We start from the raw sequence: 16784 nt of genomic DNA on the forward strand, positions 1-16784 counted from the left end.
TTTTTTTTTTTAAATATTTTATTTATTTATTTGAGATAGAGAGAATGAGAGAGACAGAGAGCACATGAGAGGGGGGAGGGTCAGAGGGAGAAGCAGGCTCCCTGCCGAGCAGGGAGCCCGATGCGGGACTCGATCCCGGGACTCCAGGATCATGACCTGAGCCGAAGGCAGTCGTTTAACCAACTGAGCCACCCAGGCGCCCTCCTTGGAATTTTTTTTTAAGGAAAATTGATGGAATGTTTTTTATAACATTGGGTTGGTATAACCCCCCACTTGATATCTGAGAAGATTCTGACTTGTACAGGAAGTGGTTATTTCTTGAACATCCCAAATTCTCTAAGAAACTCCATTGGACGATGTCCATCATCACAAAACCTGGAACTTCCCTGATTTTCTTTTCAACCAAGTAAATTTCCTAGGTTGTATTTCATCCCTTTTTATAGCCCAGGTGTAAACTAGGTCAGCTGATAAAGCAATCATGGATGAGTCTAATTTACCCAACTGGAGATGAGTAAGAAGGAGTCAAACCATAAGAGACTCATAATCATAGGAAACAAACTGAGGGTTGCTAGAGGGGAGTTGGGTGGGGGAATGGGGTAACTGGGTAATGGGCATTAAGGAGGGCATGTGAGGTAATGAGCACTAGGTGTTATATACAACTGATGAATCCCTGAACTGTACCTCTGAAACTAATAATACACTGTATGTTAATTAAATTTAAATAAAATACAATTTTTAGAAAAATGTACAAAAAGGTAAGTCACTTTTATCTATTATCCATGTATCTATTGATCTATCAGTTGATCAATCTATCATATATTTACTCATCCAGTGAGTATCTACAGTTTGCCAAGCTCTTTGGCCCTGCTCCTCGTAGAGATTCTACCCTAGTTCACTTTTATCATAGTTCTAAGATAGTCCCAAACATCCATCTGAAAGGTGCTTCTTAAATGCTTGTTGCATGATTGTTTTGTATATGCGTACAGTATCCCTGGGTCTGATGATCTGTCAAACCTAATAGGAAGATTTGCTTGGGAAATAAGACTTCCCAGTTTTAGCAAAGACATAGTATGTCTATTAGATTAGTAGAGCTTCTTTTTGGAAACCATATAGTAAGCATTCCCTCCCAGCAGCTGGTGACTACATTAACCCCAAATTAGAAAAGCCTGCAAGGTTGTAGACCTCACTCTGTCCTCATTTTCTCACCAAGGAAAGTTGTATAATGTCTTTCTGCAGTACTTTATATTTCTGATGTCACACTTTTTAGTGTGGCTTATCTTAGTTATTTGCAGCCCTGAATCATCATGATTCTGAGACTATAAGCTCTTAGAGGTCAAGGAATCCACATTTTGTTCCCTTTTGCATTTCCAGTGATTAAGCCAGTGTTTTGTACTCAGTTGAATTCTTGATAAATATACACTAGATGAAATAGCAGCATTTGTCTAACAGTCCAGGGGCAAACTAGGAGTTTACTCAGGTCTCTCAGTTCCCAACCCAGAGCCCCTGAGGATCTCTGTTTTAGTAAAGGGTAGGGAGGTTCTCACCAGCCCTCTTATTCCTGAAGTCATAGTAATTGGTTTCAGGAAAGACAGAGGGCTAAGGGGAAAGCAGTTTCTGGTTTGGACGTACTTTGGTTTAGAATTAAAAGCTGTGACATTAACTACTTTGGGCAGGCTTATTTTTTCTCTACTCAATCTAAAAAAGCATATTCAGCAGACGTGAGTGAGCTGAGGAAATTTTTGTTTTGACAGCTTTGGGACATCTGAGATACTGTATACAGAGCATTCTAACCAGCCCAGAAAGACGTGTGTCCAAAACGTATGCAGGAAAATGACTGATCAAGGGTGAGAAAAATGAGAGGAAATCCTTTTAAAATGAAATGTTTTGTTAAGAGCAACCTCAGATGCAAAAATTTATGCCAGAAGAGACCCCAGATTAATGGAACTTTACCCAGTCCATTTGAGTAGATGCCTAGAATAATTTGGTTTGTTAGAAATTGTGAGCTGTTGGTGCCCACAGTGGTCTGGTCAAATAGCCTCATCTTAAGATGAGGAAACTTGGCCCAGAGAGGTCAGTGATCTGCCCAGAGCTAGTGGCAAAGCTGAAATTCAAACCCAGGTCATCTGCTTGGAGGAGCCCACATCTAACCCTCCATAGCAGATGCATGGGTGATGGTTCATATATTCTCAGTACATGGGCTGCAAAACATTTCCTCACATGTCACTCCTATCTATCTCTTTATCCATGTCATCACTTTAAATCCTTGGGTCTCCATCAATCCAGTGGGTTCATGATGTCCTAAGTGTTGCATCAGTGTAGGGTCAATGCCATCCTGGTGTGGAAAGACCCACAGCTGGGCCCAGTCTAGTTACTTCACCATCACATGAAGTACATCTTAAAAACAAGATCTGGGGTCCAGGGACAGTAGGACTAGGTTTGGGAACCACAGGTCTTCCGAATATTCACCTCCTTGTTGCCTATTTAAATGTCCCCTGTAACATCCAGGCAAGCCATCTGCCAGCCTCTGACTGAAAGCCAAGCACAGAACGGTGGGGAAGAAGCTCAAGGGATCTGAGAGGCAGAATTCACTTCCAGCTCTGGTTCCTGTGTGTTTCACTACCTTCAGCCCATAAACCACTCCCTGGTTCTGTCTGTCATCTGAAAAATGGGAATGGTCATGTTTCCTATTGACAGTATCGCTATAAGGACCAACTGTGAGGAGAGATTTCCACGTGCCAGAACGCAGGTGCTTCACTAACACCTTCTGAAGCGGAGTGAGGCCTGTTCCAGTGCGAGGCGGGTAGCCCGCATTTTGGTGGCCTGGCTCTACTTTGCTAGAAAGTTTTTCCTGAAAACTCTTTAAATCCCTGGTTTTGCCCTCTGGAACCTGAAAGCACTTTACGTTTCACCATGACGCTATCCGTGCTAGGACTTAATCCTATGCAGCCCAGCTTCAAAATTCACGCAACTACACGAGAATAAGCACTACCAGTTCCCCACCTGCCTGGGATAACCTTACTCCTTCATCTGTTCATCACACATTCTCTAGCTTAAACCTGTACCATGTCAGAATCTTCTCATTCTCCTAAAATCGCCTCCTCTGTGAGCCTCTGGTCCTCCCAGGCAGAAAGTCTCTCTTGTTTTGTTTCCCCATGGCCCCGCCACGTCTCCAACATGTCTGCCAGCTGTGAGAGTTAGGTGCGAGAAGACTGGGAGTCCCTGAAGGGCACAGGGTCCATGCTAGGGCAGCCTGGTTTCAGTCTGTTTTGAGATTGGTATCAGGGAGGAACCCCATGGTCGGTAACCTCCAACACCCAGCAGATGCTCACCATTAGAGATAAGAAGAGTAAGTGGGGAGGATCACTTTGCATGTTCTGAGGTTGAGAGCCCCCATGACCATCAGCCTCCTCTGGTTATCATGGATACCACATTGCTCAGAGCTCTCCTCCAACCTTCAGGTTTTAGGGATGATCCCATTTGTATGGATGTCATACTGAGCAGTGGACAAACTACTAAGGTTTTCACCATGTTCTGTGGGGTCTGAGACTCCATGTTCTACATGAATGCTTCCTGGAGATCACAGGCAAAGAACTGGGCTAGAAGTCCAATCTGGGTTCTGATCTCAACTCTCTTACTTCTCGACCCTCGGTTCTGCTACTTTGGCCAAGTCACATCACCCTCCTGAGCCTTGGTTTTCCCATCTGTAAAATGAGGAGGCTGGGCTGGTTAACTTCAGAATGCCTGGGATTTTAATTATTTTCACTTTTCTGTTCTGAAATGAAGAACCGAGTCCCGCTTCTTCCATCCACAGCATTGCTTTGGCCACAGATAAGAGAAATGAGAATTAAGCTTTCTGTGCCTATCTCCCACCATCCTGGGCATGTTTGCACACACACCCTCTTTGAGCCTCTTTTGTGGCTGTGTTTATATAATTGATTGATTGAAGGAGACTTGGCCCTTCTTTGCTGCAGCTTGATTATAAGTGAACTAAACAGATGTCTTGAATTGGGTGATTGGTTCCCAGATGCATTCTAGGGAGTGAACTGGTGGGAAAGAAGTGAATGATTTCAGTTCTGGGGCCCCATGACAAATGAGTAGTGGTTGTGGGCGGGGGGCAGGCCGGGGTTAGGTTTGGTACTTAGTCTTATGATGAAGTAAGTGACCAGATGTTGGTGGCAGCTGGAAGATTAATATCAAAGGTAACTGGTGGGCTAAGTGCCCCTTTAGGAGATAACCCAGCAAGGGGGAGAAGCCCCTAATCATCCAAGCCTGAGCTGAAAGTCAGGACTCTTGGGGTTCTGCTGACCAGCTGCTAGAGCCAAGTTAGAGAGCTTGTTTTGGCCATCTGCCCAAAAAGGGAAATTGGTCTTAAAATGGTAGAGATTGAAGAGTCCTGAGAATCATTTCATTCCACCATTTCATTTTTCAGATGAGGACACTGTGGCCTTGGGAGGTTAAATGATTTGCCTGAAGTCACAGCACAGAGCCAGGGTCTAGATCGCAGCTCTTCTTACTCAAGATCTAGTGTGACTTCACTTCCAAAGGAATGTTAGATCAGCGGGTCGAAAAGCAAAGACTGAATAAGGAGTTCACAAGGCTAGGTAGAGTCCAAGCTTCCTGCCTTCAGTGCTGGGCACGCACCTGTTCAGTTCCCCTCTGCCATGGCTGACCCCTGGGGCCACATGAAGGGCAGCAGCAACAATGACTGCCAAGTTTAACAATAAACTGTGTGCCACTCACAGCCTTGCTGGGAGCTTGATATGCATACTGCATTTAATCCTCCTCACATTCCCGTAGGTGGCCCCTGCTCTAATCCCCATTTGACAGATGAAAGAATTGAGGCACGGAGGGAGTAAATAATTTGCCCCCAGGCATGCAGTGAGTAAAGTGACAGAGCCAAGCTTTCACCTTGAGCAGCCTGATCCCATGCAGCATCTAGGTGCTGAAGTATTCCCCAGACAGCCTGGTGCCCCCTGAGGTTTTGATGTCAAAGAGAGCAAGGTAGAAAGATGCCTGTTCCAGTCAGTGTCTCTCTGGGTCCTCCAAGGTCCAGGCGGTCCAATTCATTCTGAGGCTCCTGGTGGTAAATCCAAGGCACAGCACAACCAAGGTGGAAAGACATGCATGTATAGTCCTTCCTAGTTAAGAAAGCATGCCCACACTCATTCCCTTATTTGATCACCGCTGCAGGTATTATTATGTTTATCAGCATCATTATTGTGATAAATCTCTCATGTTCATACACAAGGAAACCAAGACTCAGGTGGTTAAATGAATTGTCCGAAAGTATAAGGCTGATAGGACCAGAACTTGGAAATTTCCAAGAATTCTCTAGTGGTCTTCCCCTTTGACTCCTAGGCCCCTGCCTGTCCTCCCTTTGCTCTTATCATAGCTTCTGGCCTATGCACAGACCTACTCTCTGGCAGGGAGCTTCCAGCAACCATCAAAAAGCAGCTTGTTGGGGGTGCCTGGGTAGCTCAGTTGGTTAAGCGTCTGCCTTCGGGTCAGGTCGTGATCCCAGGGTCCTGGGATCGAGCCCTGCATCGGGCTCCCTGCTCAGCAGAGAACCTGCTTCTCCCTCTCCCTCTGCCTGCCTCTCTGCCTACTTGTACTCTCTCTCTATCTCTCTGTCAAATAAATAAATAAAATCTTTAAAAAAAAAAAAAAAAAAAAACAGCTTGTTGGCAGGAGAGTACGTCTAGGGTGAGAGAAGCCAGAAAGCCTGACTGGAAGAGATTTGAGCCTTCGAATCATTGGAAGATATTTGAAACCTAGCCATGTATGTTTTTGCTAGCTTATTCCAGAAAAACACAGTCTAAAATTTTGAAAATTTTCCTAATTGTTGAAGGTATTATTTTGGTTTTTTTGTTGTTGTTGTTACAGCTGAGAATAGTAATAATAAATATCATACAGTTAGGAACCAGATTTTACTACCAATTTTGCAACCCACCCACTTTCATCTGTACTAGCTCTGGACCTCAGTTTCTTCGTGTCAGATGGTCCCAGAGGTCCCTCATCACCCAGAAGGTCAATGATTGAGAAGTTTGGAGAATCCCTTGAGAAAAGGAGAGGACTCCACCATGTGCCTCAGGATTGGTGGCAGCCAAGGGAGTTCCCTTGAGCTGTGTACAATCCTTAAGGACTGCCAGTATTTTGAGAATGTTGGTTTCTGGAGCTCTATATAATGAGCTGCAGCTTCAAACATGAAACTCTATTATATGACGTCTAAAGGCCACTTGTAAGAGAATTGTCACATGTACATGATACTTCATGTGGTTTTTTGTTGAATACACAAACCAGGCTCATCAGGACTCCTCTGTCATCTGTCTATGCCATCCTTGAAGCAGTCTAGACTCGGCTTAACCATGCCAGTAAGCCACGCCTGAGGAAGTGAGGGCTGGTGATTCAGTAAGTCTGACATTGAGCCTGGCCCGAGCCTGGTGCTATCCAGAGAGGATGATACTCGAAAAGGCCTCCACAGCCAGGAGAAGTGCCCTCCACACTGTGCGGGAAGGACCCTTGGACCAGCCACATGACCCTCGGGTAGTCTTTTCCCTTGCCTCGGTGTTGGTTTTTTCACCTGTCCAGTGGGAGAAGCAGTTGACCTCAAATGTCGTTTCAAGTCCTGATAGCTTTTAACTCTGTGAATATCACCTAGCGGTGGACATGCCAACCTTAACATGGGACAACATAAACCAAGGAAATGGTCATCTGCCATCAGGTAAAATGGCTCACATAAATACGATTTCTCATAGTAAATAAGAAACTGTGTTCAGAAAGGGCATGGCGGTGCAAATTCTGAATCAGCTAATGTGTGTTGGGAATTTCTCCATTGCAGGCACCTGCATCACTTCATTGAGTCCTTCTAGCAGTTCTGGGAAGTTAGTCTGATCACTGAGATGGCTGATGCTCAGAGAGAGGGAGAGAGTGCCCTGTACTGCACATCTGGCAGGTGGTGTAACTGGAGTCAAATCTCAGGTCTTGTGCTCTATCCCTGAGAAACAATCCTGATGATATTAAGGTCACTTAATGAATAAGACCTATGGGCATAGATACATAGGAGAAGATTGTAGGGCTGGGTGGGACCGCAGAGATCACCATTCAACAAGTGAGGAATGTTAGGTCCAACATCAAGGCTATCATGCATCCTGGCAGTCAAACAGGAAAATAACCCCCCAAAACAAAATCACAGTCATGTTGCCATATTTTAAACTAGCAGCCAACCTGATGATTTGTTTTTAGATGCAGATTCCATGGCTGAGTATCCAGTTGGGTAAACTCTCTCATGGGCCCCTGATGGCCATAGAAACCTTGCCCATCCCACCCTCAGCTCCCTCAACTGTGACCCCTAGCCCTAACCAAGAAACACAGCCAATATTCCAGAAGATGTTAGGAAACCTAGATGGGAAGTTTGAACCCCAGTCCTTATTGCATGTGTAGCCTTGGCTTCCTGAGTCAACACACCTATGGGGGTTAAGACTTGGATCTTAGAGATATGAACTCTGACTCAGTCCTCACTCCGGGCATCCCAGTTCCAACTCCTTCAAGGGCAGCTCAGATGCTCTTGGCCCTGCTTGTCTCGCCACGGGTCCAGTTCCTGACCTGCCTCACTGCAGGTCTTGACCCTTACTGGTGTCCATGGCTCTGAATGAGGGCAGCTATTTCTGCTGCCTTTTTAGTCCACAGTTCCCTATTTGTGAGATACTGACATCAAAGTCTCAGGGTCTCAGGAAGGAAGCAGGTCAATGAAAGCCCACTCAGTCACTTCATATCTAACTTAGCTGTAACTTCACTGCTCTAAGCCCAGGGTCTTCATCTGTTAAGTGAGGGTAAGAATCCTGCCTACTTCATAGGAATCAAATAAGATAACGATGTAAGGGGCCTGACAAACTGTGTCTGAGCACAGCAAGCCCTCAGTAAATACTGTAAATTATGAAAATACTTCCCATGGGCCTTCACAGAGGTCCTCCCCTCAGGGATCCTCTATAAACGCATACCCAGTGCTACCACAGCCAAGAACATAAGTCGTCTGACCCCAGGCTTATTTCTGAAACACTCATGATAAGAGAAAAAAGGAAAGAAGGGTGGAGTATCAGAGGATTGAGAAACATGGCGTTCTTCTCTTTTTTATGACTCTGCTCTTCACTCTGCAATGTTTGTTTCTAAACCTCATGGTGGGCTGACACTGAGAGACATCAGCCAGTGGGTTCCTGTGGATCTGCCCCAGGACAGCGGCTCATAAGGATCCTGGACACCAGCCAGCCTTGGAAAGAAAGTCTAAAGAACTAGAGGCTGCTGGTCCCCTCACTTGAAACTGACTCGAGGTGACCGAGGAAACTAGTGGGAGATCTCTGGGTTTCCAGGGTCAGGGTCAAGGAGGCACAAAAGGCCTTGATCCAAAGGAGCTTTTTGGAGCCTGAGGTGAGTCTGGATCAGTCTACAAAGGAGGACTGTTGGATTTTCTAAGCCTACCCCAGGGAAGACCTGAGTGTCCAAAGGACGTCATGTCTCCCTATCACCTTTATGTGGCGTTGTAGATGGTGCCTGGAACTTTCATGGCATCTCCTTCATGCAGCTCAGCCTGGGAAGACCCCCATCTCTGCTGATTAGCCAAGGTGGCTTCCTTGGCGCCGGCCTTAGCATGACTGCTTGGGTGGTCTCACACATTCCTAGAGGCTAGATGTCCCCCCTCAGACTCAGTGTGTGGTCATGGCCAACTCCTCTGCAGCCAAGGGCATTTGATAAGGGAACTGGGCATCCCTCCGGGCAGGGCCACCACAGGGTTTTCTGATCTGTTTCTGTAACCTTCTTCTGAATGGCTGCCTTTTAGACTAGAACAGTGCCTTAAAGCTAACTGTTAATGAATTCAGTTTTTGAAATGTGACTCATACCCTGGAAGGTTTCAGAATATAGGTACAAACTGATAAAAATTCATGAACACACACATACATTCACACTTACTCATCCAGGAAGAGTCTTACCTGAGCTTTTCTTCTTAATTCTTTGAGGATCTTGAGGTAAACTGAGTCCCCATTGAGTGTGATGCACTTTCGTCTCACTTCATCTGCTTCTGGGGGTGACAACAAACCCCCATTCAGAGGTAGGCAGAGTGAAAATGACTGATGGTCTGTAGGTTTGATTGCATTTGCCCTGTAGAATCACCGACCTTCAGAGCCGGAGGGCAGAATAGAAGATATATTTCTTTCATTTTCTTCAAATGCATAAAGCTAGGCATGGAGAGGCGAGCAGACTTGCTGGGGTCTCTCAGCTGCTACGTGCAGGACCAAGCCTGGAACCATCCTCACTGCTCTACCTCCACAGCTCTTGATATCCCTTCTCAGCAGGAAAACTGTTTACAGAAGATTCCATTACCTTAACCTTCTTTCATGATTCAAGTAACTAGAAAGTGAGTAGCAATGATCAGGTTCTGGAAAGTATGTCTTTTTCTCATTAATGTTTTTCCTCATTGTTTTTCATTGCTCATTCCACTATGTGACCAGCAGGTTCTGGAAAGTACGTCTTTCTCATTGCTGTTTTTCCTCATTGTTTTTCATTGCTCATTCCACTATGTGATCAGCAGGTTCTGGAAAGTATGTCTTTTTCTCATTGCTGTTTTTCAATGGTTAGATTCTCCTGGGTCCTGATAGGTAAAATAAGGTTGAGATCTCTGGATTTTTTTGAAGGTCATGGTCACTTTGCCAAATAGGCCTGACAGAGAGGAAATCTAGATCTGTTGCCTTAGGGTAGAGGACAAGCTGTTGCAGATATGAAGAGGCTGCAGACTTTGGGTCTAATAATAACTAAAATATAACACTTCACAGGTGTCTTATATATTATTTAATTTACTCGGTTGGCCCTGGATTGAGATTTTGAAACTGTGGAGGTGTGATGAAAAATGCCTGGATCTTCGTCATTATCCAACTTTGGGTCACATTCTGGTTCTGCCTTAGGCTGATCCTTTGATCTTTGGGCAAGTAGAGTAAACTTTCTGAGCCTCTATTTTCTCATCTGTAGAGAGAATCCATCATCTACTTTTCGGTGTGTTTCTGTAGATTAAATGTAGTGACACAAGAAGAACACCTCGCAGTCTCTGGAGACAGCTGGGACTCAGTGAATATAATTCCCCACGCCTTCCCTTGGGTGTGGACCTGGCTCTGCTGTTGGATTGCTTAAAGCTGACCCCTTCACTGACACCCTGGATCCCTCTGAGTCCTGTCTGTAAAACAGATTCGGTAGTCCTTATCCTACAAGGCCTGGGTAGAGGACGGTTAAGGAGAAAGATGCAAGAAGCATCCTAGTTCTCCAACTTCAGAACATGCCCTGAGGAAAATGATCCTTAACCTGGTGGTTTTACAGATGACGAGTCCCAGGTGTTATTTCTTGAAAGGACTGGGGCTAGTGCAGGAAATTAATTATGGGAAATTAAATTGGAATATAGGAAAGCCCAATTCAGTTTCACCCACAATGAACAGTAATGTTAACTTCCTTTCTATTTAAAACCAAAGAGTGTGGCTTTGACAGCTAAAGGGAGGCTGCCTCAGAGCCAGAGTTTCAAAATGAACCTGTTTGATAATTGGAGCACGTGTCTAGCTTATGTCTCTAGGCAGGGTTTGGTCCAAACACGGCCAGTTCTCCAACTGTTCAGAGTCAAAGATCCCAGGATGGATGATGCTTGATGCTGGGTTTCTGTGGTCTGTTCATCTAATATGCGCCAGACAGTGTCTGACCTTGCATGCCACACCTCTGTCCCAGATAGAGATAGGATGACTTTAATTGGAGGAGAAAAATCAAGATAGAGGATGGGCCATAGACGTGGAAGCTTTGGGAAAGTCACCTTTGTCAGTGTGGAATGGGGACAGCCAATACCTTTCTCTCCAATCTTTTGACTTGATCATTAGCTAATATGGATGGATCCTTTTGACCCTCTTCAGAAGAGCCAAGGTTAGTGGCTACACTTTTCATTATAATTGTTGTGCTACAAAGTACAAAATGCTGGATCAGTTTTCTCCTTGCATTCTGCAGTCAAAACCAGGTGGCTGGCAAGTACTTAGTCTTGAAGAGTAAGGCAGCCTACAATTCATGGATACAGCAGCAGCTCAGCCCCCAGGGGAAGGTAGAAAGTCTTCAAAGCTGATAAAATATGTAGGCAGCAAGTGGCACATCAACTCAAACAGGGCTAGCTCTGCTCATTTCAGCTTGCCATTAGAAAGGTGAATTGTCTGCATTGTGAAGGGGCGAGTGGTATTAACCTTAGGACCGGAAAGATGGCGGCTCGTGGAAAGCAGCTGGTACATGAGCCTCTACAGGCTGAGAAGCAGAAAGATACTTAATAGAAGTGTAATTGAAGGATTCACTCCCCCCCACCACCACCTAAACTGAGTTTGGCTAGTGTCAATGGGAATTATTTTACTCCCACTCTGGGGCAGGGCTTAGCTGACTATGTGTGTGACTAAGGGACCACCCAGTGACGACCGGCTGCCTGCACTAGAATTGACCCCACTTTTCCTCTGTCTTCAGAAATTCTAAACAGCAGGCTCATCTTGGAGGTCAAGGTAGCAATAGCCCCAGAAGCAGCTGTTAAAATGCAAAATGATAATTGGGAGTTAGCACCCAGTAGCACGACCCTGCAGACTGATTTATCAAATACGCTGTAACCCTTCTGAGAACAAGGATTTAGGAATCTTTAAGAAGTCAAATCAGGAAGGAGCTTTAGAAAACATCTAGTCTAGGTCTCATTTTGTAATTGAGGAACTTGAGGCCCAGAGAGGTTAAGTGTCTTGTTCAAGGGAACCAGCACATCGGTGGTAGAGCTGGAGTTGGAACCCAGGCCTCACTGGGCATCTATTTTCCCCGTCACCTGGTCTAAACCCCTGTTTCGCAGCTGAGGGCACCAAGTGCCACATGTGAGGAGAGACTGTCCGAGCCTGGACACCAACCAAAGTCCCCATCTGCTAGTCCAGTGGTCTGTCCTTCGTATCACATTCTCCTTTTCTTCACATCCCCATGGCTGAGGGGAAAAAATGAAGTAAAATGTAGATGAATAACTTGCACTTTGGCACACATTTCACTTACCCATCAGTGAGCTTTGGGCCCCTACATGGTATAAAGCACTTCAGCCACTTTGGGTAATGCACACTGAGGAAGGGGAAGGAGAAGGTGAGGGTATCTTAAAATTAGGGCAAACATGGAATGGTTTGGACACAAGTAGCCCGAGTCAAAGGTCATAAAAAGTCCCAGGGCACAGCCTCCTCCTGCCCCCTCACCCCCGTTTACCCAGTAACCTTGCCTGCCCTTCCCCAAGAGACAATAAGCCCGGACTAGCTGTCCTACCCTTGGCCGTCTTGTGTGGAGGGGGCCGAAGTATAGATGGTTGGCTGGCAGCCAGGGCTGGGAGTAAGGCCTGAGTGAGTTCCCTTTGGCCTTCTCTTCTCAGGTAGGGCAGAACCTCGCCAGGATTTTTCCTGAGCATCTACTGTAGACAGGCTCATGTACACAGCACATTATCCTACTAGCTCGTACAGCGATCTCTAGAGGTAGGTGTTATCATCCCCAATGTACAGGTGAGGAAATTTGGGGCCACACAGGCTGATTTTCTCAACCCAGACTTAGAGGCAGACCTATCTGGTTGCAAAGCCAACATCCAGCCATGTGGCCTCAGACCCTCTCATATCACCAGGCAACATTCCACGATGCAGAGCTTCTCCAAGACCCACCTGTTAGCTCTTTTTTCACCTGCCTTCTCTGAAGATACCTCCGTTAACCTGAATTATACAAGGAACTCCTTTTTTTTTTTTCCCCTCTCTCTCTCGGTACCCTTTTAAGCCATATGGAGCTGAGCCAGCTGTGAGCCTGACCGCGGGACGCCCCAGATAGAGTGAGGGCTGTGGATGAGATAAAGGCCTCCCTCCTGGAGCGGAGGGGGTGGTGGGGCTGGAAGGTCTCCTTGGGGAGACAGTTTGCCCTACTGACCACTGGCTGTTCTTGCAGGTCTGGAGTGCAGCTTCGACTTCCCCTGCGAGCTGGAGTACTCCCCGCCCCTTCACGACCTTGGCAACCAGAGCTGGTCCTGGCGCCGTGTCCCTTCTGAGGAGGCCTCCCAGATGGACCTGTTGGACGGGCCCGAGACAGAGCACTCCAAGGAGATGCCCCGAGGTAAGTGTAGGGGCCGCCGCAGAGTGTCCTGGCCGGGCCAGGATGGGGCTTGGATGCCCATTTCTGTTAGCAGGTTTGAGGCTTCCCTGGCTCTGCTCTCACCTGTTTCCTTTGAAACCTGCTTCTAATACCTGTGCCATCCATAGGATTCAAGGATCAAGCCGGCCTTTTACTCTCTCACCAAGAGAAGGAAATAGGATTTTATAACTCTTTTTCACACAGATGTAGGAGAAAGTGCTGATCTGTTTGTCTGTGAGGAATAGAGTTGCCAGGACACCCAGTTAAATTTGAGTTTCCGGTGAACAATGAATGGTTTCTTAGTATATCTCATGCAATCGTTGGGGCATACTTACACTTTAAAAATTGTTCCAATTTCTAATTATATTAAAAAATTCAAATGTAATTGAGGGTCCTCCCTTTTTACTTGCTACATCTGGCATTTCTAATTCGGAAGGTATGGTGTAACTGTGTTAAATGTTAATTTCAAAGCCATTAATGAATATTCAGGCTGTGTTGTAGCTTTGCAAGTTGCTTCCAGTAGTTCTGAGCTATTAATGAACATCCCTTTCTGAATTATTAGGGATGGGAGAAGGTAGGACGGGATAAGTTGTGGGTACTTGTTAAGTATTTGCTGAGTTTTTAGAGATGGAGGTGGAGACACTAAGCCCTAGTCCTGCCTTCAGGTCTCACTTTGGCAAATCTTAGAGCTCCACAATCCTTGGACCCAGGAAACTCTACTTATCCAGAATCGACAGCCTATGTTTCTGATTCATAGTAAGAAATAACCACTGGTGCGGTGATGGACTTACAGAACATTCAGAGTCATACTTTCATTTTGCAAAGCCCTTCCACCTACACTGTCTCATTTGATTTCAATGTTGTGAGAGGCAGGCCAGATGAGAAGGCAGGGGCTCAGAAAGGGGAAGTGACTTGCTAAAGATCACACAGCTGGTCCATGCTGGTCCAGGTCTGGATGTCCGGTGATGAGTGCTAGACAAGGACACTTTCTACCACATCGTGTTTCTGTCTTTGCAGCTAAAGCTACTGCGAGAGCCTACCCTGGGCCCGGGTCTAAGGGGCAATGATCTCAGGCTCATGCTACTGTGAACCTAATGGGGACAGAGCTCAATTAAGTTCTGGGGGAGTTTGGAAGTGGCATGGAAATAGCTGATGCCCTCAGGCTGCTATAGCAGCCTCAAACCCTGAACTGGGAGACGCTTTTCCTTTCTACACACTCTCCCAGGCTGACCTTTTTTTCTGTTTTTATGACTCTTTTCAAATTGCTTGACCTTGATTTATATTTTAAGCTGCTTTCACCTGGTTACTGATGCATATTGCCCAGGGTAGGGGTCATGGTGTTGTGTAGGTGAGTGGCTCTTAACCCTATAGTGCATCTGAATCTTCGGAGAGCTTATACAAAGTAGTGGCTAGACCCCACAGACTGTGATTCTGATTTGAAGGATCTGAGATGAACCCTGGAAATCTGTATATTTTTAAATTTTATTATAAAATCTAGCATGTGCAACAAAGTAGAACATGTGTGCATGGATTGATGATCACAGTGAAATCAACACTGTGCTCTCAGCACCAAGCGTAAGAATTTGAATGTTGTCAGTCCATTTACAGCCTCTTCTGTCACCCTTCTAGAGCCAGAATCTCTCCCTTCCTTCAGAGGTAACCACTATCCTATTTTGCGTTCATTGTTCATTTGCTTTTCCTTATGGCCTACCACTTATGCATGTAGCCCCAAACAACGTATCGATTAGGTTTGTAACCTATTACATAAATGAGATAATGTTGCTGTTTTGTGATTTGTCCATTTTGATGCTCGTAGCTGTGGTTCTTTTGGTTTTCAATCACTGCATGGAAGTACCACAGTTTATCTCTTCTACTGTCCTTAGACATTTGGGTTGTTTCTATGGTTTTGCTATTACCAGCAGCACTCCTGTAAGCATTTTTGCACACGCCTCTTGGCACATGTCCACCTCATCAGGTTCTTCAGTGAACAAACACATCCAAACACAACTTGAGAGAATCTCACCACTGTCAGAAACTGGTGTTGATTTTTCCTGGGGTCGAATGGAGGGACCTATACTCATATCGGTCTCAGAAACAAGGGAGTAGCCTCCCAGCCTTCCTAGGGACACTTCTAGAATGTCACTGGTAGGTGCTCAGAACCTCTAGTAATGGGCTGCTCATTGCTTTTTGCTTCAACTAATTATATCACTATCTGAAGTAGAGTTGCTCCTCATGAAGCAAGCTGATGTATTTTAGTGTTTCTTGACTGTCAGGGAAAGAGGTGAAGGTGAAGGGAGAGAAAATGACATGCCCAATTTGCACTGCGCCAGAGCAAGGGCCTACATCTCAGTCCTAATGGCCAACTCTTTGGGATCTCACTTTCTCTGTCATTTTGGCAGAAAGGATGCTGGTGGTGGAGATAAGGAGTGATGGGGTGCCCTTTAGGGTAGTGTAGTCAATAGGGATTTCTTAAAGCTCAACATTTATTAGTTGGATGGTATTTAGACTTCACTGCAATATTTCTTGTCAGGGGATATAGAAAGACCAGAAAAAGGCAGTGAGATAATACCAATCATAGATAATGAACTGTAAGAGTATAAATTCTGAATGATTTTAATTTATAGCCCCTGTAACTGAGAATAATAAGGAAGATACAATTCAGAGCAGCAAGATAATAAAAAGTGATGATCTTGATGGAACACAATATTATAAATTAATAAAATCTTGAGGAATCATCAGGTTGAGGCATTCTATGACTTTTTAAGAAGTGCCAGGGGCATGTTTGACATCTACTACTTCCGGTCGGTCTTTTGGAATGTGGTCACGTTTTTCTTTTCCAGCAAGACAAGATCTTAGTCTCCAGCATGAACCCTAGCTTTCAAATGGAAAACAGATTAGCAGATTCACCCCCAAGCCCCTCCACAACCCCCCAGTCATATGCATACCCAGGAAGAATGGGAGGAGAGTCAGCTGGGAGAGGCTGATCCCCTTCCTGTACCAGCTCAACTCTCTTCCAGAGAACTGATTCTCAAATCTTTGTTTGGTTCAGTTTTTGTCTTTCTCTAACCGACTTATTTGGCTTAGCATTATACTCTCTAGCCATATGATTTTACTCATATGTGGAATTTAAGAAAAAAAGAGAGAGAGAGAGAAACCAAGAAACAGACTCTTAACTATAGAGAACAAACTGATGGTTACTAGAGGGGAGGTGGGTGGGGCGATGGGTGAAACAGGTGATGGGGGTGAAGGAGGACACTTGCTGTGATGAGCATGGGGTCTGATGTGGCAGTGCTGAATCACTATATAGTACACCTGAAACTAATGGAACGCTGTATGTTAACTATACTGGCACAAAAAAAAAAAAAAAAGAAGAAGGCTTGGTTTTCAAAAGGCTGAGAAGCACTGTCCTAGAGTTCTGGAATGGCTAATGATGCGGCTACGACAACAAGGGTATTACAAAGTGGGGTCCATTCAGCCTTTCGGTCCACTTCCGTTGTACCCTTGTGCATTAGTTTTTTGTAGCTGCTGTAACAAATAAGCACACACTGGGTGGCTTAAAATAACATAAATTGATTTTATCCCAGTTCCAGAAGCTAGCATTCTGAAATCAAGGT

At 45.4% G+C, this 16784-nt stretch overlaps 1 protein-coding gene across 1 annotated transcript in view; it reads left to right on the top strand.

The window, feature by feature from the left end:
* Positions 1-16784, top strand: part of LOC145716006 (ALK tyrosine kinase receptor-like) — a 541645-nt gene that overhangs the window by 196397 nt on the left and 328464 nt on the right. Inside the window, exon 3 of the mRNA XM_081797301.1 lies at positions 12988-13152. Coding sequence (XP_081653427.1) covers positions 12988-13152 — 165 coding nt within the window. The remainder of the gene's footprint in view (positions 1-12987; positions 13153-16784) is intronic.

Source organism: Leptonychotes weddellii, chromosome 10 (assembly GCF_054177405.1).
Source record: "Leptonychotes weddellii isolate Sample4059 chromosome 10, ASM5417740v2, whole genome shotgun sequence".
Taxonomy (NCBI): domain Eukaryota; kingdom Metazoa; phylum Chordata; class Mammalia; order Carnivora; family Phocidae; genus Leptonychotes; species Leptonychotes weddellii.